This window comes from Scophthalmus maximus, chromosome 21 (assembly GCF_022379125.1).
Source record: "Scophthalmus maximus strain ysfricsl-2021 chromosome 21, ASM2237912v1, whole genome shotgun sequence".
Classification (NCBI taxonomy): Eukaryota; Metazoa; Chordata; class Actinopteri; order Pleuronectiformes; family Scophthalmidae; genus Scophthalmus; species Scophthalmus maximus.
In genome coordinates, this window is record NC_061535.1 from 2,369,005 (window position 1) to 2,381,358 (window position 12,354).

The window sequence follows — 12,354 nt, forward strand, 5'->3', positions numbered from 1 at the left end:
TTTCTTCTCATTTTCAGTACTTACTTTTTTCCCCACAAATGTACATAAAGTGTAAACTAGTGTGGCGTTTACCTTTTAACAGGAGCAATACCAGGTGACTTCTATGTAGTCATATAGCATGTGCAAAAATGTGTTTATGAATATGATGGGTAGAGCAGGGTAGGGATTGCAATGGCTCTGGTGATGCCACACAAACTGTTAGGGGGGTTCTGCCCTCCACTATCTCCTAACATCTCTCTGTGGACCTGCAAATCAAGCATCATTAGTCCTCCTGCTGAAAACTCTTTAAATACTTCAACTATGACTCCTAACAAAACAGATTAAAAGTAAATATGTTAAAAAAGGTCAACATATAAGTCATTATATAAGATGAAGCCAAGCTGTTCATTGAGTGGAAATAAATCGATCGGGTATCATCCAATCGATTTTTGGGGATAAAAAAATGTTGCTGGAAAGAACAAATTGATTTCATACGCACAAAATAATGGATCTGTAAGGATTATTAGGAAAGTCGGTCCAACTCTGCAATGTTGTATGAGCCAGGATTTATCCTACATAAATTCATCAAAAGCTTAGAATAAATAACAGAAAAACTGTTTTAATTCTGAGGGAACCATCTGCATCCTTTATTTTTTTTCTCACTAAAAATATTGACCACTAACCTTCTACAGACGTGTATTTTTATAAACAAGTTGAGAACAGGACAAGAGTTAACCAGAATGTTTCCAACAATCTCTCTGTAAAACAATTCTACAAAGACTACAAAGAATTATACAATATAATATAAACAATACTGACAGGCCATTTAGCATGATGCACACTTTTTCTCTTGATAGTTTGAATATGTGCAGGAAATGCTTTTATTTGTACTTTCCCCACTGTTGTAATGGTTGTCAAACCAAATAACTACTTTAAACTACATATTCTGTATCAATGAATAAAAAAGGTCTGCGGTAATTGTTCTAGGGGGTTAAAAAAATAAGAAGCTGATTCTAGAAACAATGCAAATGTTGTTGTTTTTTTAACCCAAACGAAATGAACTAGAGAGAAGGAACTTGTTTTACACGCTGACTAAAACACATATAGACAATTAGACGACAGGTGCACAGCGTCCCCTAGAGGCGGATCATATCTGCTGTACAATCGCAGGAAACTGCCAAATAAAACTCAAGTAACATTAAGTACAAAATTGTATTTACAAATCACTTGAAATCACCTGAAGCCTATAGCTTAGGTGATATTTTAAGAACTTAAATTTAAAAAACAACAACTTACAGGCAAATTTTTTTTCTATTTACACCTCAACAGAACGTGAGGAAAAATTTAAATACAAGATTCACATCCTAAGGCACCACGTGCCGACTTCAGTCTGAGCTTTCTGCCAAGAGCCTGGTGAAGTAGAGGACCGCAGGCTGTGCGGTGACGTTCTCGATGCTGTAGGCACGTCCTGTGTGAACACAATACACACAAAACATTTAAAAACAAGATATTATTACTTTTCAACACAAAACATTTTTGGTAGACATGTGGTCAACGCATTAGCGGAAGCGACAGTATTATTTTCTTACCACACTGCACCATAAAGGACTGTCCCGGGTCGAAGAGGGTCTTTTTGCCGTTGACGGTCACTTTCACAGAGCTCGTTAACAAGTTGAAAACCTTTGGGAACACAACAATGAATATTATATTTTTAAGAACTCTGGTGTATGAGACTAAGAGAGAGGGAGACTGAGATGGGAAACAAGTTTACTGACAGTCGTGGCGAAGTGATCCACCCACAAGGGCTTCTTGCTTTTGGAGCCCAGCAGGATCTTCCCATTACAGAAGGAGCCACAGTTCAGGTCGACCAGGACGCCGAGTGCTCGGCCCTGATAGAAGAACCAGTCGAAATGGTCCGGAGTGATCTCACTGCCCTCTGCAAATCACATCACACAGCGAAGAGCATTTCAAAAAGATGTGTCTCCAGAAATTATTCACATTTCAGAGCCTTTCTTAAGATTTGAATGACCTGAACATCAACATTGTCCACATTATAGATAGTAAATATTTGAGTTATAAATACAAGGCATTATGAGAAAATTTGTTGGATTATTATAAATTTAGTTGCAATGGGACGCCAGTGTAATCAAGACTAATTTGCATATTAGTTCATTTATTATTTTTTGTCCAGTTTCACTTTACTTTTACTTAACTTTTTTTTATTAACAAAATACTGGGAGGATAACTGTTCAGTCACAACAACTACATAATCCAATGTTGGGGTCACAAAAACAATATCTGAAACAGTCTGAACAATAAGTATGTAACAACACTTGAAAAAAAAAAAAGTATAAACTTGTTCTGCGAGTAAATTTAAACCTGCTCAGATCCATAACTAGGTAAATATTGTAGAGCTGCAACAGTTAATCAATTAGTAATCAATTTCTAAATGAATCGCGAACTATTTTGATAATCCAATAATCGGTTCAAGTAGTTTTTATGAAAAAAAAAAAGTCAAAATTCTCTGATTTAGTCTATTAAATGTGAATATTTTCTGGTTTCTTTGCTCCTCTACAACAGAAAACTGAATATCTTTGGTGTGTGCACGCAACAAAACATCATCTTGGAGTTTTGGGAAAGACGATCGTCATTTTTCACCATTTTGTGGACCAAATAACTAATCAATTAATCGAGAATATAACCGACAGATTAATCAATTATGAAAAGGATCGTTAGTTGCAGCCCTAAAATATTGTACATGCCGAGCGGTCGACTAATCTCAGAAAGACCACTTCTCACCTGCTGGAGCTTGTATGTCTAAAGCATGACCGCCCCCCTTCCACTGACACGGGTGGATCATTCAAATAGCAGGTGATTAACACAAATACATGTAAAAAAAACTATATATATATATATATATATATATCTTTAAAAAAGAGGGTTTTCTTTGAAATTGTCTTACTGTTGCCGGTGGAAGACCAGAGACTCTTAAACCACTCCGTCAGGTTGGACTTGTCCTTGGGCTGAAGGATGAGCGGTCTGAGAGGAGGAGGACAGAAATCTGGCAGAGAGTGCGCAGCGGGGACGCTGGATGGCGGCAGAACTGGAACAAAGCAAGACAAGTTAAAAAAAAAAAAAATGTTAAGATGTTTTGGAGATCAATTAAAAAAAATCCCCTTTCTTTAAGTTTAACAAGGAAGCCCCAGTTGAAGCTACTGAACCCAGCGATGACGAGAGCTTCACATCCAGGAATCGAAAGGCCGAGCTGCTGCATTTTTAATCTATAATAAAAGGTGAAAGCGTTTCCGATCTTCCATGTCAACTGTCAGATTAGTTCCTTTCATTTGAATTATTCAAGACTTCACACTGACATTATCCCCTAATGTGTCTCCGTTGAACATTATCTTCGCTCGGCCTTCTCCGGTTCCCATCGGTCGGTTACAACCCCGGATGAGGAGTTATGAAGTAAAGTGTAACGGCAATAAAGTATTTTTGGTTATTACATGTAATATATTCATTAAGCATTACAATAATGTTGCCATGGAATGTGAGCAGCCCGAGTAAAATCCTTCAACCTAGTTTATTTGATTACAGAGCGGTAAGAGGAATAAGCAAATCTAAGATGCTGCTGATGCTTGTTTTATCAAGCAAATTTCACAGACGTGAAAACTAATACACACGGTGTGGTAGATCATGTATGCCTTTAACTTATTTAATAACAAAGTCCTTTTAAATAAAGAGACAAGCCAGTGCCTGGAATTGTATTTTTTTTTTTTAAGTATAACCACATGCATTTGTTTTCTTGTTATAACATTACATTAGTAGTACAGTAATTTAGTTTGTTGTAAGTATTAATTACCTTTTTGTTATTAACAATGAGAGTTTAAAAGGGAATATGTGGAATCTCTCATCGTAAACTGACAAAATGTTTATTTCCAAGGAATTTATTTGGATAATAAAGAGTGGGACAATTCCTTTGTATTTGTTATACCTTTTGAAATAATAATTTATAAGAAAAAAATATGGGAAAAGAGCTCTTTATATATATATATATATATATATATATATATGACTGTTTAATTAAACATACTCAAGTTGTCACTGGTCTCGTACTGGTTCGGCTCAGTGGACCATGAGGATGGTCCGCTCATGAGGTCTTCTAACCTGCCAATTGAGTCAAAAACAATTCAAAAATAACATAACATACGAAACATAACAGGTTTACAGTACAAATATTTAAACGTTTCCTTACGTGTTCTCTGGATGACACCTGTCGTCCCGTAGGACGTCCTGGTTGGGAGGGCTGTTCTGTGTGCTCCGGAATTCACCAGCATTCACGTTGTTTCCATCTTCCTCGGCGCGGCCTTGTGTCACAGGGTAGGTGGCAGGAGCTTCCTCGGCGGTACATGCAGCGACACTAAGCGTGTTTCTCTGACTCGCGTTTCTGCCGCTGACCGTGGTCGGGGTCTCCGAGGCCGACATGAAAATGTCTTTGAACGTGGCCAGAGAGCGCTTGACTGTCTTTGGAGTGCACATCGGCTTCAGCTTCTGCAGGAGCACGTGAGCTCCCCCCAGTGGTTTCAACCTGGCGGTCACGTTGCCATTCTTGGGAGTTCTGAGTCCGGGAGACCGGCTCGGTTTCGTTTTGGACCGCTTGTTTGTTTTCTCGCCCGATTTGGGCTCCTTGAGTCGAGGCAGCTGAGGCAGTGAGGAGATGCTCTGCTCTTCCTTAGACATGTCATTGACCGTCCACCAGCTGCGAGGAGTTATCCTCGTGCGTTTCTCTGGATCCACTGCCGTGAGAGGTTCCGGGGGTCTTTCGGGACGGACGGGTGCTGGAGTGTTGGACAGTTTCTCATTAGAGGTACGATGGTAGACTTTCTGAATCACCCGATCCCCTGTAAAACAACAAGCACACACAGACACAGAACATCTTAACCAGCTGCAAAAACCTTCCTGTATTTTTACAAAACTCAAATACAGATATCAGTTACACTTCACAATACACTGAAAACACATTTCAGTTGTAACTTTAAGTGCTTGAGGGTGAGGAAGACTTTGACCTGTGTAAACAATCCCCTGACCTCACCCAGTAGGGATTTCTCTAGGCACACAAGAACTGTACTTTAACTACAGTTGTGAGGTACCTGTACGTGTCCATTATATGCCAATTTATTTGTGGCAGGGGGCCCGTTATTATGTTTTAGATGTGTAAACTGAATTTTTTCAGTGAAAACAGATCTCTGTAGCAGATTGAGGTTCCGACTCCTCTTCTCTTCAGATTCACAGAGGCCCCGTCCCCTGGCTGGGTTACTACTGGACTAATGAAACACTATATAAAGTAGGTACATTAAACGTCATGTTAAGTAGCAGCAACAGTAAAAAAACAAACATTTTACAGGTTGTAATAAGAATTATTGAACAGAAATAATTTTTTCGCACATTCTTGCATATCCTTAATTTTTATTTATTTATTTATTTATTTCATTATTTTGTGTCTTGACTTTGGGGAGCTGTCATGTCGCCCATCTTTAGACACAGTAGTTGGTAGTAATCTCAAACCGTCATACATAATAAAGGTAAACTTTTTTCATACTTGAGTAAAGAATCCGTCCTCGACCTCTGATCTTACCTGAGCTCAGACTGTGATCTGTGTGCGTGGAGACGAAAGGGCTCGCCCACTCAGGATCCGGGTCCTGATCCGGGACGTCCTGCTGCTGCTGCTCTTCCTCACTCGTGTTAGGTACTTCTTCAGCTGCCTTTGTCTTGTTGTGTGCGTCTCCTCTTGCGGGTCTCTTTTTGTTCCGTTGGGTTTTCTTTTCCTTTGCTTGTGTCGTGGTCTGACTGGACGACGGTGCGGGCCGTCTCCGATCTCTTTTCTTTAAAGGGCTGTCCTTCTTTTTCTTCACAGGGGAAGGCTCTGCTGCGCCGGGCTCTGCGTCGTGCTGTTTGGACCTGTTGTGTGTGGGCCAGTTGTTTGTCTCCTCTGTGGTCTCAGGAGAGCACAACCACCATTGTCCCGTTGGTTTTCTTTTACGTCTCCCAGAAATTGGACTTTCTGCAGGCAAACTGTCTTTTCTAGCCTTTCCATGTGCTGAGTCATTCGCTGTTCGTGCATGAAGATTCATGATTTCTTTGTCTGTCGTACAAAAAAAATATATTATATATGAGTTCAGTGAGAGGCTTTTAAGAACTTTTATCACTGATCTGAGGGAAGAAGGGAAACATTGCTTAAGATGATTACTTTATTTATTTTGACTTAGGGCTGGGTGATAAAACGATAACGACATGTATCGCGATAGACACGTAATCAATATCAATAGAAAATGCATTTGATAGAACGTTTCGATAATTTTTTTTACCTCGTTAGAAGAAACCGGAGCAAAGAGTCTAGCTAAGCCGGCCACTAGATACGCCGGCACTAGTCCTCTGGTACCTAGAAACGTATGGAGTGACACGCCTAATAGCCAATCATGTAACAGTATCATGTTTGGTTGTGCCATCTCGTTGTCTGTTTCTTAGGTCATAAAAATGATCAATAATTATCGATATCGACCGACATGAAACATTTATATTGTGATACAGTTTTCAGCCCTTTTTTGACCTTTTGTATTGTTGTTCATGTGGACTACTTTGTGGAAGCTTAAGGGGATCTGGATAAAGAATGAGTTAGTAGTAATAGTAAATAATAATAATAATAAATAAAGCTTATGGATTTCAACATTTTTTAAACCAATTCATCCTATATTTAAATGCCTGTGGTGTTTAAAGAAATATTTTTGATATTCTGGAAGTATTTCAGGTTCCAGCTTTGAAGGAGAAGAAGGAAACAGGAGGAAAACATTTCCATTAACTGGGAGGAAGATTCAGTGTCAACACACGGGAGGAGATTTTCATTACCTGAATTAGAACCCCAGTCTTCCGCCTGCTTCTCATTGTTCTGATCTTCACTTGGTTCCTTCACAGCTTCATCACACACCATCTCCTTAACGTCTTCAGGTCCCCGTGTCACTTTTCTGGTCCGCTTCGGTGGCTTAGTCCGGCTCATCTTGGCATTTCCTCTGCCGTCTTTTGAAGACTTCTGAACTTTCGTTTCCATTTTTTCAGCGTTTTTTTCTTCGACCGTTTCCTTGCGGGCCGTCTCTTTAGGTTCCTCCTCGGCCTTGTCGCACTCCTTCGATGGAATCTTCTTGAGTTCTCGTTTCTTTTTATTCGGTTTCTCCTGTTCCACAGTGTCACCTGCAGGAAGATCCTCAGGACTGGTAAGTTCTTCCTTATCATTTTCAGGCCTGGTCACTTCATTCTTCTTCACTCTCCCGTTCTTCTTCTTCGTCTTCTCCTGTGTCTGATCAACAGGCTCAATTGCCAGTTCGGCCTTTGCCTCTTCTGGGCTGTCCTTTGTCCCCTTGTCTGTTGAACTTTCTTTATCGGTGCTGGAAGATCTGCTCTGCCTCTGTCTTCTACCCGTGGCAGTTTTACTCGGGATGGTAAACCACAAAGGTGCATCATCCTCCAAAATCCGGAAATCGTCCTCTGGCTCCGGAGGAGGAACGGCAACTTTAACCGGTGTCAGTGACTTCTTGTGACTAGAAAAAAAATATTGAATGGATCATTAATTTTATTTTATGTTTTTCTATTTAATTACAAGGGCTATTTCTATTTCATTCTCTCATCTCAACTCGCCATGCAGGTTTGGACTGTCCAGCATCTCTGAGCTTCTGCAGAAACACGGACATGTCTTTTCCCGCGCGGGCGGACGTCTCTGCCACCGCCTGGCTGTGAGCACTTGATGAGAGTTTCTCAGGAGCTGCTGGTTCGTCTGCGTTGTGTTGCCTAGTAATGACAAAAAAAAGAATGCACTGTGAGCTAAAGTCGAATTAAAAGTACCACAATATGTTTTACTGCAGCATCAAACAATGAGTGACGTGTTTTTTTTTTTTTGTTGACTCTTGTCAAACTAGTCGTCAAACAAGGAAAACTGTGATGTAAATGTAAATGTAGTCTGACAAACATGTCGCCCGGCTGAAATTGTCTTGTCACAAATATATTGAGTATGTATGTTGGCAGACATGCAAAGGTCACTTCTAGTACTTTTATTTTTTTCTTGATTCAGAATCACATTTTTGTTCCGTTTGAATGTGTTGTTATTTTTTCTTAATAGGTTATATTTAGGGCTGCAACTAGCGATTGTTTTCATTATCGATTAATTTGTCAATTATTTTCTTGATTAGTCAATTAGTTGTTTGTTACAGAAAATGGTGAAAAATGTTGACCGTGTTTCTCAAAACCCCAAAATGATGTTTTGTTTTGTCCACACATCAAAGATATTGAGTTTACTGTCGTAGTGGAGCAAAGAAACCTTTTTTCCCCATAAAAACTACTTGAACCGATTAATTGATGATCAAAATAGTTGGAGATCAATTTAGTAGTTGATTACTAATCGATTTACTGTTGAAGCTGTAGTTATATTATACTCTCATTTACTTTAAATGCATTATTCTTACTATTAACACCGTTATTCTTTGTAGCAATTCTTAAATGAAGAAATTCTGGGATGTCAAACGGGAATACTGGCCAGTGCATTGCAGGAAAAATAGCAAATCTTAATGCCAAGTAATAAAATTCTCAAATGAAGATATTGTTGTTGCTTCAAATAGCCAGTCTTGTTAGGTCGTTGGACCCAACGTAAAACCCCAAAATAATAACGAGACTTTAAAAAGTCACCACTTCTCACCTTGTTTTTAGACCTTTGCCCTCTTTGTGAGTGGACATTGTGGGTTTTCTTAAAGTGACCTTGCTCGGAGGAGTCTGCAACTCGGAGTCATCGCTTGTAGACAGGAGACAGGAGAATTATTGAAAGAGGAATGTGCTGCAGATGGAGCGTTAATACACTGACTGACTATATTAGATGCATAACCTACTAACTTATTTCATACAACTATGTTACATACCCATTGCACTGGGGTTCCTGGACATTTGGCAGCCTTGTCTTTGCCTCCTTGTTTCCGTCCTCCTCACAGTCAAAGAGGATTGGGGACACGATTGGTATTCTCTCATTGTCCTCCTCTTCTAAACCTCCTCCATCCACAACTCCTTCTTTTGCTTCAATAGGGCTGGACGTCTTTACTGGTCCATCCATTTTGAAAAGGACGTCTGAATCTGCGACGGAGAAAACAGACACATTTTCACTGTAAAAACAGTTGCATTTTAAGTGTTTTTTCATTAAAATACAAGGTTGAATATCTTACCAATCTCCAATTTCGGACTGGTTGACCTTGTGACAGTTATTGGGACATTTCCTTCAGGACCCTAAAGGAGACACAAAACATACAATTAAAAGCTCCACAGTTGTAAGGTATCAACTCATTTCTGAGCCAAGACACGTAACAAGCCCATGAGTGGATGTAGAGGAGCTATAAGGAACTGAATCCATCATCAAGTATATATATCAGAAAGTGGAAGACCTTCATCTCACAAACTGAGTTTGAGCACAGTGTGGCTATTTGGTCTTGAGATACCCCACATCATAAGTTTTGTGGATTCATTCAGGACTGCCTCACAGATACCTCGGGTTAGTTTCAACACAGGACCATTTATTTATAATATTGGCAGAAGTCGAATGAACGTACATCTACCTTTTGGCACTGTGAATGTTTTTCTGCCGGGTCTCCCTTCTGTGGAACCAGTGAAGCCTCTTTGTCGCCACGCGACCTCCGGGGCTGAGGAGACGAGGCCAACACGACGTCGCTGAGTGAGGATGAATCTGAAAAGGATAGTTCACGTGCAGATTAACAACATACACCACACTGCAGAACTAACTAACTGCAAAACAGCAGAGCAAAATTAAATAAACAGAGTCCACTCACCCAAGTCATCAAACATCCTATCAACGTCTCCCAGTGTCGCCGTTCCTGCCCATTGTTTAGACACACTGAAGAAAAACAACAAGTGTAATCAAGGTTGAAATAAGAGCCAGAACACCATAGAGCTCATAGAGCCCTAATGAATACTGAAACTAATCTTACAAGACCTTCACTTTGTCCAAATCGTACCTTTCTTTGTTTGTAAGGTAGCAGAGCTTCCTCTTTGGTCTCCTCTGTGAACAGACAGCGTGCGTAGAGAAGGTTAGCAGACTTTTATCTGTGACTACTGTAATTAGGGTTATTTAGCAGATTAAGAGGGGGGGGGGGGACAACAAATCAATAAGCAACATGGGTTGAATACTATGCTCAGATGTCAGTTTATTGGGTACGCCAAGATAAATAGCCTGTTGTCTATTATTTAAAGCAACAGCCTTGCTCTCATACACAGGTGGGGCAGAGATGTTTCTACTCAATTCATGAAACGTGTAGCATTAATTCATAAGCAATTGCCTACTCAAAATCTAGCAAAAATATCAATATGCTAATGCCATACATGTAAACACACTACCTATATATAAGCGACGTACCCACCCAGAATGCAACAATAAATACGTTCAAAGATTAGAAACGGGAACAATTAAAAAGCGATATTATTTTAGTGGAAAACAGTTTTTCATCATAAGACAACATCTTAGTCCAGACAATGAAAAACCACCTCTTATTTTATATAGTCACATTGAATTTGCGATCGTTTCAATCATCCATATTGACGGTTGTGTAAAGGAGTTGTAGTTATTGATCGTATTCACAGTTTATCTGGGCATCTTACACACAATGCAAACAAACCGTGGCCGACACTAAAGGGAAACTGCAACGTATTGAGAGATGGCCCTGGCTTATAACACACGAAGCAGAAACACATTGACAGACTTAAAGCGTCCTCAATGACCATGAAGTTGGATCGACGCTTCTCTTCAACACTTTAAACACGGCGTCATACACCGTCATACAATCCAAAAGCTAAGATGGACGAGTGTGTTTGTTACGAGAGGGCTGCGCTCCCTGTGTCGGCCAATGCTACGGGCTTCCGCAGCCTCTCTTCCCCGGGACCAACAACCGAGGGCAGGACAGAAACACACACGGAACTCTTCCGCTTACCAACGTCGGGTACTTTGTCTCCATTTACGCATCCAGCTGTGTTTTCTCTCCGACGGTGTAGCGTCTGTTTTCAGACAGCGCGAACCAAGCTAACAGTTAGCTTGGCTATCATGTCTTTTCTCCCCCGCGGCTTCTCCTTTAGGGTTGAAACCAGACTCACGTACGCAGTAAGTATTCAACTTATCCAGCTATCCGCGTGAAAGCTGCCGCACCAACCAGTTCCACTCGCCTGATAGCCAAACGTTGGTGTTAGCGAAACAATGGCGCTGTTTACGTTTTCAAAGTAGCCCGCGCACTGCGACTGCGGTCGAGCGGCCGCCAGACTCCACTTCCGAAACAGCGAGCTGCGCTGCGTCTATAAGCTAGGCTGTGAAAGGGGATTTCACAATAAAATACCGTTTCAAGAATATTATAGATATTCGGAGATTCGAAACAAAGTCGGTGAACGACCAAGGTACGTTTAAAAGCAAAAACAAGAATTCAGCTCGATTTCTTGTTTGACTCTTCTTACTGATGAACATGTATACCACCCGATGTTTCATCTTCATTGGTGGGCGGGTCTTCTGTGCCCCCTTGCTTCTGATTGGCTATGTTTGCGCTGTACTCTTCAAAATAAAAGTGCTACCTCCTGCCTTCAGACGATGCAATGTCACTAATATGGATAGATAGATTGATAGATAGATGGATAGATAGATAGATAGATGGATAGATAGATAGATGGATAGATAGATAGATAGATAGATCACTGACCATACTTGTACAACTGTCGCCCATGATGCCGCATAGCATATTTAATAATCATTTATTATGATGCTCTTGTCAAGAGGTGCCCTACATCATTATTTTATTACCTATAATGACAGTGTTTCTCATATCAGACGAACGCTCTGTCTTTCATTGGATTTAGTTAAACTGTAATGTCTGTAATTATTGATTTGAATGAATCCATATCGTCTGTTGTGTTCGATGTCACTGACACTGTTGAATTGAGCTACTCACCATGTTGTACTGACAGACTTCGGATGTGTGGTCATTAATAAGTGGTTGATTGACTTTCAAATGATCTGTTGGTGTGTGGTTAGAAGGTTATGACAAATAGTTTTGTTTATTGCAGCTGAGTAATTGCTCAGCATCATCATCATTATCATCGTCAACCCTTTATCTGGGATCGGGTCGCGCTCGGGTCAAGTTTCAGCAAGTGACCCCAAACAATTGCTCAGCACCATTCTTTAAAATGAAACATGGGGTAAGTTTCCCTCAGGTTGTCCAGTGGACAGTGAAGTCTGTTTTCAATCATTAGAAAGATCACTGGCGTCGATAGAACCAAAGGTAGTTGTGATAAACGCCCAGCAGG

At 40.4% G+C, this 12,354-nt stretch overlaps 1 protein-coding gene across 2 annotated transcripts; it reads right to left on the minus strand.

Moving 5' to 3' along the window:
- Positions 1–596: 596 nt before the first annotated feature.
- Positions 597–11,559, minus strand: si:ch211-161h7.4. Of its 2 annotated transcripts, none has more exons than XM_035618613.2 (16): positions 11,001–11,559; positions 10,032–10,075; positions 9,846–9,910; positions 9,615–9,742; positions 9,228–9,288; positions 8,931–9,138; positions 8,714–8,806; positions 7,663–7,812; positions 6,880–7,565; positions 5,612–6,118; positions 4,232–4,877; positions 4,070–4,143; positions 2,942–3,082; positions 1,755–1,915; positions 1,569–1,659; positions 597–1,447 (listed from the first exon to the last, which is right to left on the minus strand). In XM_035618613.2, the coding sequence occupies exons 1-16, from the start codon at positions 11,022–11,024 to the stop codon at positions 1,365–1,367; spliced, it is 3,162 nt and encodes a 1,053-aa protein (XP_035474506.1). In that variant the 5' UTR covers positions 11,025–11,559; the 3' UTR covers positions 597–1,364. The 2 variants fall into 2 exon arrangements, with proteins under 2 accessions (XP_035474506.1, XP_035474505.1); XM_035618612.2 differs by having other exon boundaries at positions 9,609–9,742.
- Positions 11,560–12,354: the final 795 nt, after the last annotated feature.

What these genes read in the sequence shown, in the direction of transcription:
- si:ch211-161h7.4 (XM_035618612.2), bottom strand. Translation starts at nt 11,024, where the DNA reads ATGGAGACAAAGTACCCGACGTTG. An exon ending in TACCTTACAAACAAAGAAAG is followed by an intron (nt 9,911 to 10,031) that starts GTACGATTTGGA and finishes GTTTTTCTTCAG; the next exon opens with TGTGTCTAAACAATGGGCAG. An exon ending in CAGGAACCCCAGTGCAATGG is followed by an intron (nt 8,807 to 8,930) that starts GTATGTAACATA and finishes CCTGTCTACAAG; the next exon opens with CGATGACTCCGAGTTGCAGA.